Source organism: Lycium barbarum, chromosome 6 (genome assembly GCF_019175385.1).
Source record: "Lycium barbarum isolate Lr01 chromosome 6, ASM1917538v2, whole genome shotgun sequence".
In the NCBI taxonomy this organism is placed as follows: Eukaryota; Viridiplantae; Streptophyta; class Magnoliopsida; order Solanales; family Solanaceae; genus Lycium; species Lycium barbarum.
This window is the reverse complement of record NC_083342.1, coordinates 2,856,144-2,874,240: the sequence shown is the minus strand read 5'-3', so window position 1 is coordinate 2,874,240 and position 18,097 is coordinate 2,856,144. Positions and strand designations below refer to the sequence as shown.

Sequence of the window (18,097 nt, the reverse complement as noted above, 5' to 3'; positions counted from 1 at the left end):
AATATTATTTTATGTTAGTTAATTTGTAAATATGTTATTACAAGCAATGATACGAAGAACATAATAGAAACAAAGAGGTCTCTATCTTCCTTTTAAAATGAACGATCACAAATAAATTAGTACCATGTCGGGTATCAAGACTAAATAAGATAGTGAGAGTTATGTATTGAGTTAATCTCATTACATTGCAAAAGTGCTAAATAAATTTAGTCACTTAAACATAAAGAGGTCAATACTCTATTTGATCCTAGATCGAGTTAATGGAAAAATTGTGGCTTAACTTGTGTAAGTAAGCGCTATTGGAAGGCCCAATAACCGAGTTCTTCATTTTATTTAGAAAATTAAAGATTTGAGAAACTTTAAGCTTCATACTATTTTATAAGGATATACCAATACAAGTTGGTTATCAAGTTCGCGAGAAACAAATCCACAAAAGGTTAGATGTTTACCTCGGGAGGAGGTTTAATTTCTTAAATTTCAAGAAACAAAGACACATTCGACAATGGAGTTAGAATTTGCCGCATAAGGAGTTGAGTGGTTGAAGGGTATATTTTAGAAATTCCACGATTTGCAAAGTGTGAGTTCAGCTTTGTGATAGTCAAGCCACTTTAACTCGAGCATATAAATATATTATGTGAAGTTAAACGTATAAATCTACAACATGATTATGTGAGAAAGTTAATTCATGAAGGAATCATCTCTCTCTTATTTGTGCAGTCAAAAAGTAATTTTGGTGATCCCTTTAATTACTAAAACTCTTATAAGGAAGTTGGTGAAAACCAACCTCGAGTTAATTAAATTAAAACTCCTTAATTAGGTCCACCAATAATGGCAACCCTACCCAACACTATGATATGAATAGTTATGGGTTCAAAGGGTAACAACAAGTTATTGATACGTGGATGTTTCAGTACTTAAGTAAGAGATATACCAGTACTGGTTGTCACAGATTAGAGGGTTGAGTTCTTATACTCTTAATGAGGTTCAGTTCAAGGAACAAGTGTCTCAAATGTAACAAAGACACTGAAAAAACTTCACCTATATGTACATAGAAGTGGTGCCACTTCGATTGAGAGGTGGAGTTACTCTCATAAATGTTCATGAATTTTGGATAGCATATGGCCATAAAAGTGCTAAGCATGTTGAGTGGAAAGCAAGAATGAAATATTTATGTGTATAGTGTCACCAATGTTATCACAAGGAATAACATGTTCAAAGCTATTATGCTACATGGGATTTCGATTTCCTCTTGTGATGTTATACTAAGGTAATGTTCAAATCGAAAGATACATTACTCTATGCATAAATATTTTGATTTTTAAGTCTTGGCTTATATCTAAATAAGTGGGGGATTGTTGAGATTTTATTTAAATATAAATAATTATTTACAAAGAGTTTTATATAGAGAGGTGTCTTTTAGAGAAAGGATATGTCTTTTATTAAAAGGGTGGTCTATTGGTTATCAAATATTTTGCATATAAAACCAATTCAACATTACATTGAAAAGAAATTTATCTTCCTTCTGAAAAGTAACTTTCTTCCTCCAAAAAACTCTTTTCTTTTCTACAAATCTTGCTCTTGAAAATCAAAAAAGTTCTTCCTTTCCCGAGATGGATTTTTCCACTGTTTGCTCGGTGTAGACATCCAAAAGGCTTGTTATATCCACTAAAGCTATTTGCACACGATCCCATAACAATCTCACAGAGGAGAGGGATCAAATATCGCTTTTAGGAAAGCGTTTCGTACATGTTTTAAGCCTCCAATCCTATGTTCGTTGTTCATATTTTCAAGCCTTTATCTTTGTGTCCTTCGTCATAGATTTTTCGTGTTCTTGGTATATATTTTTCAACATTTCTTATACACAAAAATTCACATTGGCAATCGCCACCCTAACGACTCATTTCTCCTTCACATCACCGTTGGCAACCACTACTACCATAGTTGTTTCTACCCATCGCGCCACCTCTAGCCCTCCTAGCTGTGACTTGGGTACTCTGAAAGCATCATCTATGAAAAAAAAATAAAAATAGGCTTAATGCATATGTAGCTCCCTAAACTTGTCTCTTTTTTTCATTTTGGCACCTCAACTAAGTGTTGTTCCTATTGAACCCCTGAACTTGGCCTTAAGTGTGTCTATCAAATACAATTCAACTTACATAGTAACATATATGGTGAGTTTCATTTTCTTTAGCCTTGCGCGTGAATGTCAATCGCATCCTACATGAAAAATTCAATCAATTAAAACACCACATCTATTTTAATTATGCACATCAGATAGGAAGAAGTGTGCTACTGTGTTATACAAGTGAAGAATACCACTTAAACCAATCAAATAACAAAACTGAAATAAATCAAAATTGGAAACTAAAACTGAAAACTAAAAAATAAAAAATAAAAAACCAAAACTGAAAAATAAGAAGCCAAAAATATTAAACAATACCAGATCCTATTATTTGCCAAATTTAAAGGACTATTTTTGAACCTACTCTAAAAACATGATGGACCATTTTTGTCATTTTCTCAAAAATCTCATCAACAACTGCTTCCCTCTCATCTGCAACACAAAAAAAACCAGACACACTTTGCTACTTCTTCTTCTTCACTAACCCCCACCCCCAACTACCCTACCCCACCCCACCCCACCCCATCTTCCTCTGAAAAGTAAAGCTTATTTTCTTGCTCATACAATGCCACTTCTTACCATGTCACTTCCAAAACCCAACCTTTTCTCCAATCTCCCCACCACCCCACCCCCTACCCACAACCCCACCTCTACCCCCCCACCCCACCCACCCATCCCCATACCCAAATACCCACCCCCTTCAAAAACCCAAAAAAAACCCGACCCACCTTTCAAGATTCACCACAACAACTCCAAATACCACAAACCGGTTAAACCGGGTCAAATCATAACCACCACTAACGACAACCGTTCCGTTATAGTTAAAGATAACGGAGTTTCATATCGTTTACCCAATGCCCCATTTGATTTCCAGTTTAGTTATTCAGAACTTCCAAAAGCTAAACCGGTTGCTATTCGTGAACCGGGTTTTTTACCATTTGCACCAACTACTATGCCTAGACCATGGACAGGTAAAGCACCAATGAAGAAAAATAAAAGAAATATTAAGCTTTTCGAGCCGTTTAATCCGAAAACGGAGAGTTATGATGATGATGATGATGGGGTTAATAAGCGTTATGAAATGTTGAAGGCTTATGAATTGGGTATGTTTGAGGTAAAGCCAAAGGAGAAGGTGTTGGGAGCCCCATTGACGAAAACGGAAATTCGGGAGCTTTTGAAACATTGTATAGCTAGTAATCGACAGGTTAATATTGGTAAGTTTATTTGGAATTCTCTATTATTTCATAATGTATCGTACGTATTATATTGGATTGTGTTGTATTGTGTCGTACTATACTGTATTGTTTTGATGAATATACTGTTTGGATAGATTGTATTGTTTTCCGTTGTTATATAACTATAAGAATAGTACTGCATATGGTGTATTAGTAATGATGTGAAATATTAAGCTTTTCGAACCGTTAAATCCGAAAACGGAGAGTTATGACGATTATGGGGTTAAGCGTTATGAAATGTTGAAAGCTTATGAGCTTGGTATGTTTGAGGAAAAGCCAAAGGAGAAATTGTTGGGGGCCCATTGACGAAGACGGAAATTCGCGAGCTTTTGAAACATTGTATAACTAGTAATCGACATGTTAATATTGGTAAGTTTATTGATTACAATGGGTATGTTGTTCTTCTTGTTGTTGAACTTGCTTATGTATTTGTTGTTGAATGGACTTGAATAAAGGAAAAAATAATAATGAATTGTTTAGTTGTTTGGTAGGGTATATAAGAATAGTACTCAATAGGGTGTATTGGTAATGCTGTGAAATATTAAGGCTTTTGAACTATTGAATCCTCAAATAGATAGTAATGATGATGGGGTTAAGCATTATGAAATGTTGAGGGCGTATGAGATGGGGATGTTTGAGGTAAAACCAAAGGAGAAGGTGTTGGGGGCCCATTGACTAAGACGAAAATTCGCGAGCTTTCGAAACATTGTATAGCTAGTAATCGATAGGTTAATATTGGTAAGTTTGTTTGGAGTTCTAGGTAATGAATTTGCTTCTATATTTGCTGGTGAATGTACTTGAATAAAGGAGAAAAGACTAATGAATTGTTTAGTTCACAAGACTAAGGGGTCGTTTGGTAGGGTTTATAAGAATAGTACTGAATAGGGTGTATTAGTAATGCCGAGAAATATTACGCTTTTTGAGCCGTTGAATCCTCTAATGGAGAGTTATGATAATAATGGGGATAAGCGTTATGAAATGTTAGAAGGCGTATGAGCTTGGAATGTTTGAGGTAAAGCCAAAGGAGGCTTACTCTGGACAATCTGAATAGAAAATGCTTCCAGTTGGACAACATATGTTATTTCTGCCAGAGCACTCAGGAGACAGTTAACCACCTGTTTCTGCATTGCCCACTAGCTTATGGCCTTTGGAACATGTTCCTATGTATTTTTCAGTTAAGCTGGGTGATGCCACAAAGTTTGAGAGAAGCCCACATGTCTTGGAGTTTATGGATAGTTGATAAGACCATCAGGAAGGTTTGGAATATGGTTCCTGTAGCAATTTTTTGGTGTATTTGGACTGAGAGGAACAAGAGATGTTTTCATGATACCTCAATTCCTATTCAAGCTCTTAAAGCCAAATGCTTAGTTAATCTTTTTTGCTGGACAATGTTGTCCCCAGTATCTAATACTGAACATTTCTTAGATTTTATTAGTACTCTAACTTTAGAAGGGACCAATGTATAGGGGCCTGCAATTCTTTTGTTTTTTTTGCCTATCTGTAATGACGCCCCTGTAATTATGCATCTACTTGATGCTTTTCTAATGAAACATCTTACTTCATCAAAAAAAAGGAGGTGTTGGGGGCCCCATTCACTAAAATGGAAATTCGTGAGCTATTGAAACATTGTATAGCTAGTAATCGACAGGTTAATATTGGTAAGTCTTTTTGGAGTTTGAGGTAATGAACTTGCTCCTGTATTTGTTGTTAAATTGACAAGCAATGAATTAAGAATAGTACTGAATAAGGTGTATTAGTAATGATGAGAAATATAAAGCTTCTTATATAGCCTACCACCCTTAGTCTTGTGATTAATTGTTTAGTTCATAGACTAGTAATGAATTGTTTAATTCACAAGACTAAGGTGTCATTTGGTAGGGCATATAAGAATAGTACTGAATAGGGTGTGTTAGTAATGCTGGGAAATATTATGCTTTTTGAGCCGTTGAATCCTCAAATGGAGAATAATGATGATGGGGTTAAGTGTTATGAAATGTCCGTCTGTTCTCTCTGCCTTACAAGGACTTGATAGAGTACCTAAGGAAAATTAGTGGTTTATTTGTAAACCGACCGAAAACTGATTTGGGATTGTGGTGTCATAGGCAGTAGATTGACTGTTGTTGTTGAATGCTGCAATGATGTTGTATCTTGCGTTCAGAGCTTCATTCTTGCTCATGTATACTCTGTAATTTTTGAAAGAAAAAAAGGAAAAAAGAAAAAAGAAAGAAATAGACAAAGTGTTTTTTTTTTCTTCTCTTTCTGGGGGTGGTGGGAGAGGAGAGGAAGGGGCTTCTGGTGGAGATGATTATTTATTGTTGATGGCATCTTGTTTTAGCTGAGAACTTGTGAACGATTGATTTTATTTAAGTTGATTTCTTCTGAATCCATTGCTTGATTTTGTGCATGCTCTGCTGATTAGTTCAGAACAATATTTTTTCATTTCCCAAGGATTTTGTACTTTGTTTCTTTCTCAAACTTTTGAGCTTGACAACAAGTCGCGCTTTGGAATTTTTAATTGAAGCTTTGAATTTTATAGGTCGGGATGGATTGGTACATAACATGTTAGAGTTAATTCATACCCACTGGAGAAGGAATCCTGTTTGTAAAGTTCGATGCTTAGGTGTTCCCACTGTTGATATGAACAACCTTTGCCAATGTCTCGAGGTTATCCATCAATTGAACTATTGTTGAATTGTTTGGTAATCTCTATGTCCCAATTTATGTGACACTCTTTCCTTTTTAGTCAGTCCCAGAAAGAATGACATCTTTTTATATTTAGTAATAATTTAACTTTAAACCCATTTTACCCTTAATGATATGATTTCTTGCCACATAAATATCTATAGCTTATTTTATACCACAAGGTTCAAAAGTGTCCTTTATTTCTTAAACTCCGTGCCCAGTCACACAACTTCACATAAATTGGGATAGAGGGAGTATTTTCTTTTGGTTAAATTTGTAATATATTCTAAAAAGGTTTGCGGTTTGCCATTTACTGATTTGTATTTTCAACATTATTAGGAGAAGACTGGTGGAAAGATCATACATAGAGTGGGTGGTGTAGTTTATCTTTTTCGGGGAAGGAACTATGACAATCGTACACGTCCAAAGTACCCACTGATGTTATGGAAACCAGCTACACCAGTTTACCCGAAGCTTATACAGGAAGCTCCAGAAGGATTGACCAAAGAAGAGGCTGATGAATTGCGAATCAAGGGAAAGAAGTTACCACCTATCTGTAAATTGGGTACTAAATCTACCTAAAACTCCTATATATGCTTGTAGCTAATTGACATTCGAGCTCTGGATTTCATATAGGTATGACATGTAGATGAGGTTATAGGCAACACCAAACATTTAATATTGTTGGTGGAACATTTTGAACATGTCACTAATAAATCTACACATATTTTTCACTTTTTTTAAAAAAATAAAAAATTATGATGCTAATATAATATGAGCTTAAATGAAGAAATAAGGATTTATATAGCCGACCCCAACTTGTTTGGGACTGAGGAGTAGTTGTTGTAAACAAAGTAAAAACACGGTCCTCCAATTTCATTAGCAAGAGCCAGAAAAAATGGTGGAGGGTAATCCCCGCATGCATTTGGTGGACAGTATGGAAAGAAAGAAATGGGAGATGTTTTGAAGATACATCAAATTCTATTCAGAAAGTGAAGGAGAATTGTATTGTATCTTTCTATTTTTGGTGTAAAGAACAATGTATAGAGAATGTAGATGACCTTGTAGATTTACTAGGAGCATTGTAAGTTTATCTTTATCTGTAAAATCTTTTTCTTTACTGTCCGTTTTTGGAGGTCGCCAGCATACCCTTGATGCTGAGGAATACAACAGTACCAGTTTCTCAAAAAAAAAAAAAAAAAAAAAAAAAAAAAAAAAAAGGTCCTCCAATTTCATCTATAACCGGTCTGTTTAGTTGGAATGTTCCATGTGCTCTTTCCTATGTTTGCATTCATTTTAATGAACTTCGGTATCTGCGTCTGCAGCGAAAAATGGAGTCTACCTTACGCTAGTGAGAGACGTAAGAAGTGCATTTGAAGCTTGTCCACTGGTGAAGATTGATTGCCGGGGGATGCATGCAAGTGATTATAAGAGGCTAGGAGCTAAGTTGAAGGTTTTATTTATTGCGAATTTTTATTCTTTAATTATACAATTGTTTGATTCTTATATTGCAGTCTAGATCCCTGCATGACTTTGGCTTTTGTAGAATTAGGTCTAAACACATGCATCTTGAGCAATGCAGCAGTATAGTTTCCTGGTTTTCAATTCATGAAACATGTAGCCAATCAAACAACACCTTGTAGCCTCTGGTAGACTCTGATTAAGATGAGAATTTTCTTGTGAATTAGAGATTAGGGACTTGTTTGTTTGCAAAGCATCTATAAGGTTTGTTCCTGTGGCAAATATGACTAGAGGAATTTAATATTTGATATCCACATTCTTGAAGAGAGAAAAGAGCTACATTAATCTTTGGCATACTCGAACAGCTCAGCTCTTTATGTATACTTCTGTGCTTTTAAAAAGAATTCCACAACACGTCCTTAAGTTACGTGCTGTCATTCTTAATTTCCTCTTTCAATGACAGGAACTGGTCCCTTGTGTGCTATTATCATTTGATGACGAACAGATATTAATGTGGAGAGGAAGAGACTGGAAACCTATGTACGGAAATGCCCCTCCGGTTGTGTCTTCCAGAATTGGAGGTGCCACAGATGAATTGTATACTTCAGAACGTTCAGGTACGCATAAATACTGACACATCCAGGAGGTCTACTAGGCCACTTCAGATTTATCTTGCATGAACTTTTATTGATTTGTTCCTTGGTTTTCTGCTACTTCTTGTTCTCTTAGTGAACAAATAGGAATTTTCCTTTCTAGCTCTGTATAAGGGAGGAAAGTAGACAAGGATGGGGTTGTTTGGGCAAAGAGCATTTTTTTGCTTGTGCAATACATGTGTGCTTACTTTGAATTACTCCCTCCGGATCAAAAAGAGTGTCCACTTAGCTATTTGCACACCCCTTAAGAAAATACTAAGTCCTAGACAAAAATAGCTAATTTGACATTTTGACTAAATTGTCCCTAATTAAATAGGTGTTGGGATTTGATCACATTACACTCAATAGGGGTAAATCTGTAAAAATAAGGTTAATTCTCTCTTGATTTGATAAGTGGACACTCTTTTTGACCCAAGAAAAAAGGCTAAGTGGATGCTCTTTTTGATCCGGAGGGAGTACAACAACAACAACCCAGTGAAATCCCACATCGTGGGGTTGATCTGGAGGGAGTAACATATATATATATGTAGCTGGTTGTTTGAACAACTCGTCCGATCCCAGCTTCAGCATGTGTGTTCTGGTAGTTGTTTAATCAGATTTACGACAACAGACATTGTACATGCCATACATCTCAAAAGCAGACTCTGATTCTTTTTCTTTTTCCTATTTTTGTTGTCTCATCAAGAGTTGCAAAAAGACATCAGATTCTGGCCATGGGATCTAACGTTCGTCTCTGTCTATATTTCCTAAAGTCGCCTAATATTTAAGTTGCCTATTGTGCAACTATGGCCTGTTTGGCCAAGCTTTCAAAATCTGTTTATTTTGAAATTTTTTTTTTTTTTTTGGTCAGAAGCGCTTTTCGAAAAAAAGTACTTTTAGAGAGTAGTAATGTGTTTTGACTAATATTAGAGCAGAAAATTGTGTTTGGCCAAGGTTACAAAAGTGCTTCGCGAAAAAAACTATGAAAAACAACTTCTACTACTTAAAAACATTCTCTCTTTTTTTTTTTTTCCTAAAAGCTTGGCCAAACACCTCAACTTTCTAAAATAAGCTTTTTTTTTTTAAAACAAAAACTAAGCACTTTAAAAAAAAAAAAGGGCACTTCTAGCTTCCCAGAAGCTTGGTCAAACAACTAGTACATGTCTATGTTTCAATAGGTATACTATACTCGCTTATTACCTTCAATTTCTTCGAACTTTAGACCGTCCTCTTTCTTGCAGTCTAAACCTATTTGGCAAGCGATTATATGTTTGTTTTAGTCCGAAATGCAGGCACTGCCAAAGATTCTTCCAAAGCGGTCACTAAAACAGGGAGCTCGAGCCCTAGAATGATGTCCCTATGGAAGAATGCAATTGATTCAGGCAAGGCACTATTGCTAGACAACGTTGATTTAAAACCCAATGATCTCTTGAACAAGGTGGAGGAATTCGAAAGCATTTCCCAGGCCATAGAGCACACATATCCTGCTCTGGTTTTGTCCAGTAAACGTGTTGCTGAACAGTCAAAACTGATATGGAAAGGCAGTTCCGATGATGACAATGACAGCGACGATGAGATCAGTGATGATGATCATGAAGATAAATATTACATGAACAACTCGTTTGAAGCATTAGAGTCAACAGTTCCTAAAGGATTATTACCAGTTGACTTAATAGTAAAGGAGTTTAGTGATGATGAGTAAATAAGTTGAAAGAAAATGAAGCAACTCTAATGATAGGTAAAGAGCTACAAGCAGGTGGATTTGTGGAAGAAAATGAAGAATGGAGGATCCCCAAATGTGAAGTAGGAAATAATGTATCCAAAATAAAAGGCCTTTTGCTTTTTCTGTTTATTTAATATTTGTCTGTACAGCTGTATCATGTATAATCTATGAAATTAACAAGTTGAAAATTGTCCAATAACATTCTTTTCTTGTAAAATAGTGAGTTATGTACTCAAGGTTGTAGCTTAGCGATCAATGGAATAGATGAATATTATGGGAGATTAAGATTGAAATCTCAGCAAAAATTAAGATGTTAGATGATTTCTTTTTATCTGTTAATTGAGGTGTATGTAAGCTGACACAAAAATATCACCGTGATAAAAGAAAATTCATAGTGAACGGTGTGAGATTATAATGCAAGAATTAAATAATGACGGGACAGGACTATTTAGCCTGGTCTTGAACTCATCCATGAAGGGAGATGTTCAAACGCTAGTTATCGGTCAGAATTAGTCAAATTTCAGACTACAAAAGCAAATTGAATAAGCAAACGCTTAAATTTCCAATAATATTTCCTTTAAATGCTAATCTATTAATTTTAGGGTAAACCCAGAACGAGTAATCATTTTTTTGCAAGCGCTGGTCTTTAATTTTTGCTCTTCGCTTAAAAAAAGTGACCGAAAAGACCCCGAAGTTCTATGCACAAATCCCCGCTCAGTTAAAAAAAAAAGAATTCTCAAGACTTTCAGTAGATCTATATGCGCAAGGATGGAATATTATTTTACAAGATTTCAAACAATATTCCAAATTAACTTCGTGTCATTTAAGATCAATCCTTAACTAGTTAGCTGATGAGTAATGACTTGATAGTCCCATTTGGGATGAATGGAATTCTAGAATTCTTGCACGGTGTTTTCAATTTATTGTAGAACTAGTAAATTTGTCTGCGTAGGCATCATGCAATTAATAAAAAGAATATTTAATTGAAATAGAAGAGATCTTTTTTGTCATGTTATGCAGACAAAATATAATTTCTATAAATCACCAAAAAAGTTATCACAATTAGAGCTTAGGAATTTCATGAGTCGATAACTAAGAAATAGTCCAATAATTTCTTTATGTTTATACATCACTCAAACATCAATATCCTCTTATCTTGCAATTGCTTTATTCAATAATTTTTAAAATAACCAAATTTTCAACAAAATATGCATTCCCCTTGATTTTTCTAAGCAATGCTCCATTAAACTTTTTTCTAGACGAAAAGATAATGTTGAAGAGTATATATGCGTCAAATTTTCTCTTATTTTTGTAATACCAGCCTCTCTTCAAGTAAGGTTCAAAAACGTATCAATTTCAACAACATAAAATAAATCAATATTTATTTAATTATAATTGCAGAAAATCGAATTATCATCATTTTAAAATAGTAAGAAAATAGACTCAGAGAACAAAAGAGAAAAAATGACAATACCTTTTATATTTTCACCCTCCTTAAGAATCTATGTTGTTTAGTTCCTACAAGTTGTTAATTCCCCTATATTGTATCTCATTGATAATTTTATCTGGATTAGTCCACATTATTTACATTACTCCACGTCTATCACCACTTGCAAATTAAAGAAAATGAAGAGATTAAAGACTCAAATTTGACACCCCACAATTCTCGTCATACTCCCAAATTAGCTTCAGCAGGATATGAAAGTAAGGAATTCTGAAATGTCAAAAACCCAATAAGTTGAAGTTTTATAAAAAAAAATATCAAGATAAAAAGATACACTTTGCTTGATAATTGATTGTACAAATAACTGAAATCCCAAACATACGACCTAATATCTATAACCTTCTAAATGAAATTTAATATGACAAGTTACTTTTAACAAAAAATATCGATAATCAAAATACCTGACAACTAACGATATAAACACACAAATTCTCAAACTAATCATGTGATTGTACAAGCTTGCAACTAACTGTATTAACTCGTCGTTCATTTGATTTTTCGAAAATGTTATAAACTTGTTTCAGATGATCTTAAAAATCAGCCAGAGAAGAGTGATATTGCCTCCAATAGCACGATTCAATCTGGCTTTGGATCGGCATGTTATCTCATATATGTATATTAATTTGTAAACGTTGAATACATTTAAACAACACATTTAATAAAATTAATAGAGGTAAGAAATGACTTTTCAGTTTCTTAACATAACACATGCAACATTTTAAGAGAATTAAATATATAGATTTGTTATCAATAAAATTAGACAAAGAGCGATTAAAAAAACTGAAAAAAATGTTATGAAGAGTTCAACGTGGAACATATAACAAAATTTTAAGACTTAAAAGAGATGACTATTGAGTTTTTTTTTTTTTTTTTTTTTTTTTTTTTTAAAACATGGCACATAAGTAGGAAAAATGAATAAAATGTCAAAAAAAGGAGAAACATGATAATTGTATTTCTTGGCCATAAAAAAATGCTACATCACCTTGTCTATGTCTAGCTTTATATTATATATAAATATAGATTTACTCTATATCATTTTCAATAGGTATCACCCTATAGTATATATTCATAATTTATTTTATTTTTTTAAAAAGTGCTATGCATACATGTTTTTCTGCTACGTGACATAAAATGGCAACTTCAGTAGAAGATGTTTTTGCCACTTGTCCCATTAAACCAAATGAGCTTTAAAAACAAATAGAAACGTAAGGATAATGTTTTAATAGTGATGGGCTTTTGTTCCTTTCTGTTAATTTGATTGGCAGTGGAAAGAAATAAAAAGAAAATGGAACTAAACGAAAGAGATTGAATGTGATAGATCGTTTAATGCATATTTATGTTATTGTATTATTGACAATGGAATGAAAAGAACACATCCTTTCATGTTTTAATTACGACCCACGTTTCATAGTTGAATTGGAAGGCCTCATACTATTATAGACCTATCACAGAGATCTTTTCAAAATATTGCTTTAATTTAGTTGTGCTTTTCATTTTAAACTATTTTGTATTTTCAGTAAATATGATGCATAAAATGTAATACAGCTAATCACTTTTTTTTTTGTTTGGTTTCCCATCTGGTGTCCAGTATCCTCATTGAAACCCGTTTGTTTCACTTCGCATCGCGTAGGGCCATTCGAGGGAACCGCTCCCTATCAAGGATTTTTGCATACTCAGAGCTTGAACCCGAGACACCTGATTAAGGGAAGAGCAACTCCATCCACTGCACCACTTCCATTGATGGTCACAGCTAGATCAAGTTACCCTAGAGAATTTGCTATTATAAATATCAACTATAGGTAATCTTTTTAATAGGGGCGAATTAGCTTAATTGCATATTTAGTAGGCACGCATTATCTTCATTTTATGTTTACTAGGCGCAAATTAGCTTCATTTTATGTTTAGTAGGCGTAAAATTAGCTTAATCAACAACAAAATAATGTTTTCTCAAATATTAGAAAATCGTAAATTAGCGTTAACAAAGAAACAAGCAAAACCATAACCTCTTCTTGATCAATTTTGTAGTTCAACCTTTTAATTTGGCTGCAGAAATATTACCGACTTCCTTTGCATAAATAAATCGTAAAAATAGCGTTTATTTGTTTTTTTCGATTTCATCTTTCAAAATAGTTATTATCATAGAGTTTCAAATTTCAAAGGTGAAATTCCATAACAATCTGTGAAGTTTGAAGCTTCATGACATTGGAGTTTTGCATGTAGAATTCAAATTTTCATGACAATGGCTATTTTTCAGTGTAGAAAAGTGGTTATTTGTGAATTTTAGTCATTCAATCTCATTATGTGATAATTAATTTTATTTTATATAAACGAAAGTTGCCTTTGAATAAAGACGTAATTCTTTACAAATATTGCAAAGATATTTAACTAAATCCATCGTTCATTGAATTCAGTTTATATGATTCTGCTGAAATGGTACCAGCTTTTTTTGCATGAATAAATCGTAAAATTAGCGACTATTTGCTATTTTTCGGTTCCAACTTTCAAAATAGACACTGTCATGTAGTTTCAAATCCCAAAGGTGAAATTCCATAATAACCTGTGAAATTTGAAGCTTCATGACATTGGAGTTTTACTTGTAGAATTCAAAGTTTCATCATAATGGTTATTTGTGAATTTTGTTCATTCAGTCTTATTAAATGATGATTGACTTTATTTTTTATAAACGAAATTTGCCTTTGAAAAATACGTAATTCTTTACAAATATCGCAAAAATATTTAATTTAAATCGGCCCATTGAATTCAGTTCATATGATTTGAAAAATCATGCCCCTCAACCTGATGTGACTTTTTTTTGTGCGGATTGTCCTCATTTGGGGTGGTCTTTAATTTTTGCCCTTCAAATTGGGGGTCTTTAATTTTTGTCCTTCGTCTAATACCTCGAGGTTCTGGGTTCGAACCCCAGTTCAGTAAAGAAAAGAAGAAATTTTCACACTCTACCTTGCGAATCCAAACATCTTTTGATTGACAGAGGGTTCGAACCCGAAATCAAATTTTTTTTTAGCAAAAGGCAAAAATTAAAGATCACTAATTTGAGGGACAAAAATTTAAGACCACCCCAGCGAAGGATAATCCTGCAAATTGTCCCTCAAGTGACAAACGTACGAACAGGGTCCAAGTGTACTTGAGCAATAAAAAATAACATAAAAGAAGAACACTTATGAACACTTATGAAAACTTTGTTATTCGATTGTACACTTTTGATTTGTTCCAGAAAAGTTTAAAAAATAGTCCTATTCAGGGATAAAGGTCCTTAATACAGCAGCACTAACAACAGAAATGTACCATTCACAGCATTTGGATTTGGGTTGATTTTATAAATTGTCATTTTCACAATTTCTATGGCTACACGTTGCTCTATCCAATTATCACTAGCAAACATACACTAAATGCAAGATTTTTCTAGATTTTTTGAATAGAGGCGAATGCAAAATCTGAAGTCCGTTGCAAAATGATTATAATGTATATATTTAATATTCTTATTGCATATATATAAATAATTTTAGCTGAAAGCAATAAATTTATTTAGATCTCATAACTCGTTCTATATTCAGTACCTATGGCTAGATGTTGCAAAACAGTAACTATGCTAATTTATCATCTTTCTATCATTTTGGGTGCTGGGGGGTATATTTAGGTAGTAAATCATGATTTATAATCTCTAATAATTTTAAAGATTTTGTGTTCGTGAATGCGGAACCTTTATGTAGGATGCGTTTTGCCATGTGAATTCACAAGTAAACCACTTTTCTAACTTTGTATGAAAAAATAGCTACTATCCCCGAGTTTCAAAACCTACAAGACTTTAGAATTATGTCCTGAAATTTTACTTGTGGAAACTCCAAACTAGTGACTATGTTTTAAGGGCAAGCCGAAAAATGGTCAGTAAATGCTATCTACACTTTTTGGCCTTTATTATAAAGCAGTGGCGGAGCTAAAAATTTTATCAAAAGTGTTCGAATTCATATAACCTATATATTAAGGCTGTTCAATATATAATATATGTCTGTAATGCTTAATAATTGACATGTTTACACGATATAATTTTTCAGCGAAGGGTGTTCAAACCGAACACCCTTGCCGGCCTGTGCCTCCGCCATTGCTATAAAGTCTGTCCATTTGAATTAGTCGGCTCAACGAAAGTCTCAGCATTCGCATGCCTAACGAATACTAGACGGCCTATGCCCGTGCTGCGCACGGGCCCAACACTTTTGATTATAGTGCATCTATGTGTATGTAATTGTCTTTGAATAGTGATTATATATATATAGAGAGTATATATTATGTTCAAAACACGATTAATATAACATTATAGTTTGTGATCCGTATCTAAAATTTTATTATATTATTATTTTTTTATCAAATTTTGATTTGGATAATTCTAATTCTAATTATTAAATTAATTTTACATGTTTAAAACGAAACAAAGTAGAAATTGATTTTCTATTTAAACGAAGAAATACTATTTTTTTATTTTTGGTAAATATTCTCGGTTTAGCTCATTTTACTTGTCATGTTGTCTTTTGCATGATTTTTTAAGAAAACGTCGATTAGAATTATAATTTGACTAATTTACCTTATTCATTATTTGATCTCCATTTGATTTTTTTTTTTTACGACATTAATCTCTTTTCACATTTATTAGAGTAAGAATAAAAATAAAAAAAGTAATTAAATTCTATCTTATTTTAAAATATAAATATTTTAAGTATATTTATTTTAGTAGACATAACAAATAAATGATATGGCGGAATAGCAAATACAACAACTTAATATCTAGATTAGATCTCAGGCTAATATAAAAAAAATAAAAAAAGAATGTATGGTTTGACTACTTAATCTTTTGAAGAAAAGCAATTTCATTTGCTCCCACTAATGGATTGATACGCACGTGGCAATGAATCCATCATTATTGACTTAATGAGATACTTTGGAAATTACGTGAATATTGTTTGATTTTTTAATATGGAGTGCACTTTTTTTTTTTGGACATTATTAATTTGCACTATTTTTATGCATATATATATATATATATACTATGTTCAAAACACGATTAATATAATATTGTAGTTTGTACTCCGTATCTAAAACTTTAGTATATTAGTGTTTACTATGAATACAAAGTATGCACTTTTTTTTTTACATTATTGTTTTTTAATATGGGGTTCACTTTTTTATTTTTTATTTTTTATATTGCTTGATTTTGTTAATATGGGATCCATTTTTTTTTTACAGTGAGTTTGGAGATGATGGGTTCCACTTTTTTTTTTTTTTTAAACATATATTGCTTGATATTATTTAGTATGAGGTCCACCCTTTATGGGGTGCACTTTTTTTTTCTTTGGACATTATCAGTTTGTACTATTTTTATGCATATAATATATATACATATATTATGTTCAAAACACGATTAATATAACATTGTAGTTTATGCTCCGTATATAAAATTTTATTATATTAGTGTTTGCTACGAATACAAAGTCAGCACCTTTTTTTTAACATTATATTTTTTTTAATATGGGGTTCACATTTTTTTTTTTGATATTGCTTGATTTTGATAATATAGGGTCCACTTTTTTTTTCCCCATAAGTTTGGAGATGGTGAGTTCCACTTTTTTTTCTTCCTTTTTTTTTATTGCTCGGTGTTATTTAGTATGGGGCCCACCCGTTTTTTTAAGGGACAATGGACGACGAAGCATGGGTACCCATGCTTCATATAGTTTCTTTATTTTTTTTAATTTTTTTTATATTGTTTGGTGTTGTTTAGTATGGGGCCCACCCTTTTGGACATTGTTAGTTTGCACTATTTTTATGCACATAATATAGATATATATATACTATGTTCAAAACACGATTGATATAACATTGTAGTTTGTGCTCCATATCTAAAACTTTATTATATTAGTGTTTGATACGAATACAAAGTCTGCACTTTTTTTTTTTGACATTGTTTATTTTTTTAATATGGGATTCACTTTTTTTTTTAATATATTGCTTGATTTTGTCAATATGGGATACTATTTTCAAAACACGATTAATATAACATTGTAGTTTGTGCTTCGTATTTAAAACTTTATTATATTAGTGTTTGCTACGAATACGCACGTGGCAATGAATCCATCATTATTGACTTAATGAGATACTTTGGAAATTACATGAATATTGTTTGATTTTTTAATACGGGATGCACTTTTTTTTTGACATTATTAATTTGCACTATTTTTATGCATATATATATTAGAATTATAATTTCACTATTTTTAACATTGTTTGTTTTTTTAATATGGGATTCACTTTTTTTTTTTTAATATTGCTTGATTTTATTAATATGGGGTCCACTTTTTTTTCTCCTCTTTTTTTTTTTTTTTTTAATACTGGTTGGTGTTTATATATATATATATATATATATATAATATGGGGTGCACTTGTTTTTTGGACATTATTAATTTGCATTATTTTTATGCATATATATATATATATATATATGATAATTATGGGGCCCACAATTGTTTTTTGCACTTTTTTTTTTTGACATTGTTTGTTTTTTTAATATGGGATTCACTTTTTTTTTTAATATATTGCTTGATTTTTTCAATATGAGATACTATGTTCAAAACACGATTAATATAACATTGTAGTTTGTGTTCCGTATTTAAAACTTTATTATATTAGTGTTTGCTACGAATACGTACGTGGTAATGAATCCATCATTATTGACTT

General features: G+C 32.5%; 1 protein-coding gene across 2 annotated transcripts; it reads left to right on the top strand.

Moving 5' to 3' along the window:
• Positions 1-2,504: 2,504 nt before the first annotated feature.
• Positions 2,505-10,134, top strand: LOC132600463 (CRS2-associated factor 2, chloroplastic). Of its 2 annotated transcripts, none has more exons than XM_060313645.1 (6): positions 2,505-3,336; positions 5,894-6,021; positions 6,379-6,604; positions 7,365-7,492; positions 7,964-8,117; positions 9,425-10,134. In XM_060313645.1, exons 1-6 carry the CDS (start codon positions 2,688-2,690, stop codon positions 9,832-9,834), a joined length of 1,695 nt encoding a protein of 564 aa, XP_060169628.1. In that variant the 5' UTR covers positions 2,505-2,687; the 3' UTR covers positions 9,835-10,134. The 2 variants fall into 2 exon arrangements, with proteins under 2 accessions (XP_060169628.1, XP_060169627.1); XM_060313644.1 differs by having other exon boundaries at positions 2,513-3,336; positions 9,413-10,134.
• Positions 10,135-18,097: the final 7,963 nt, after the last annotated feature.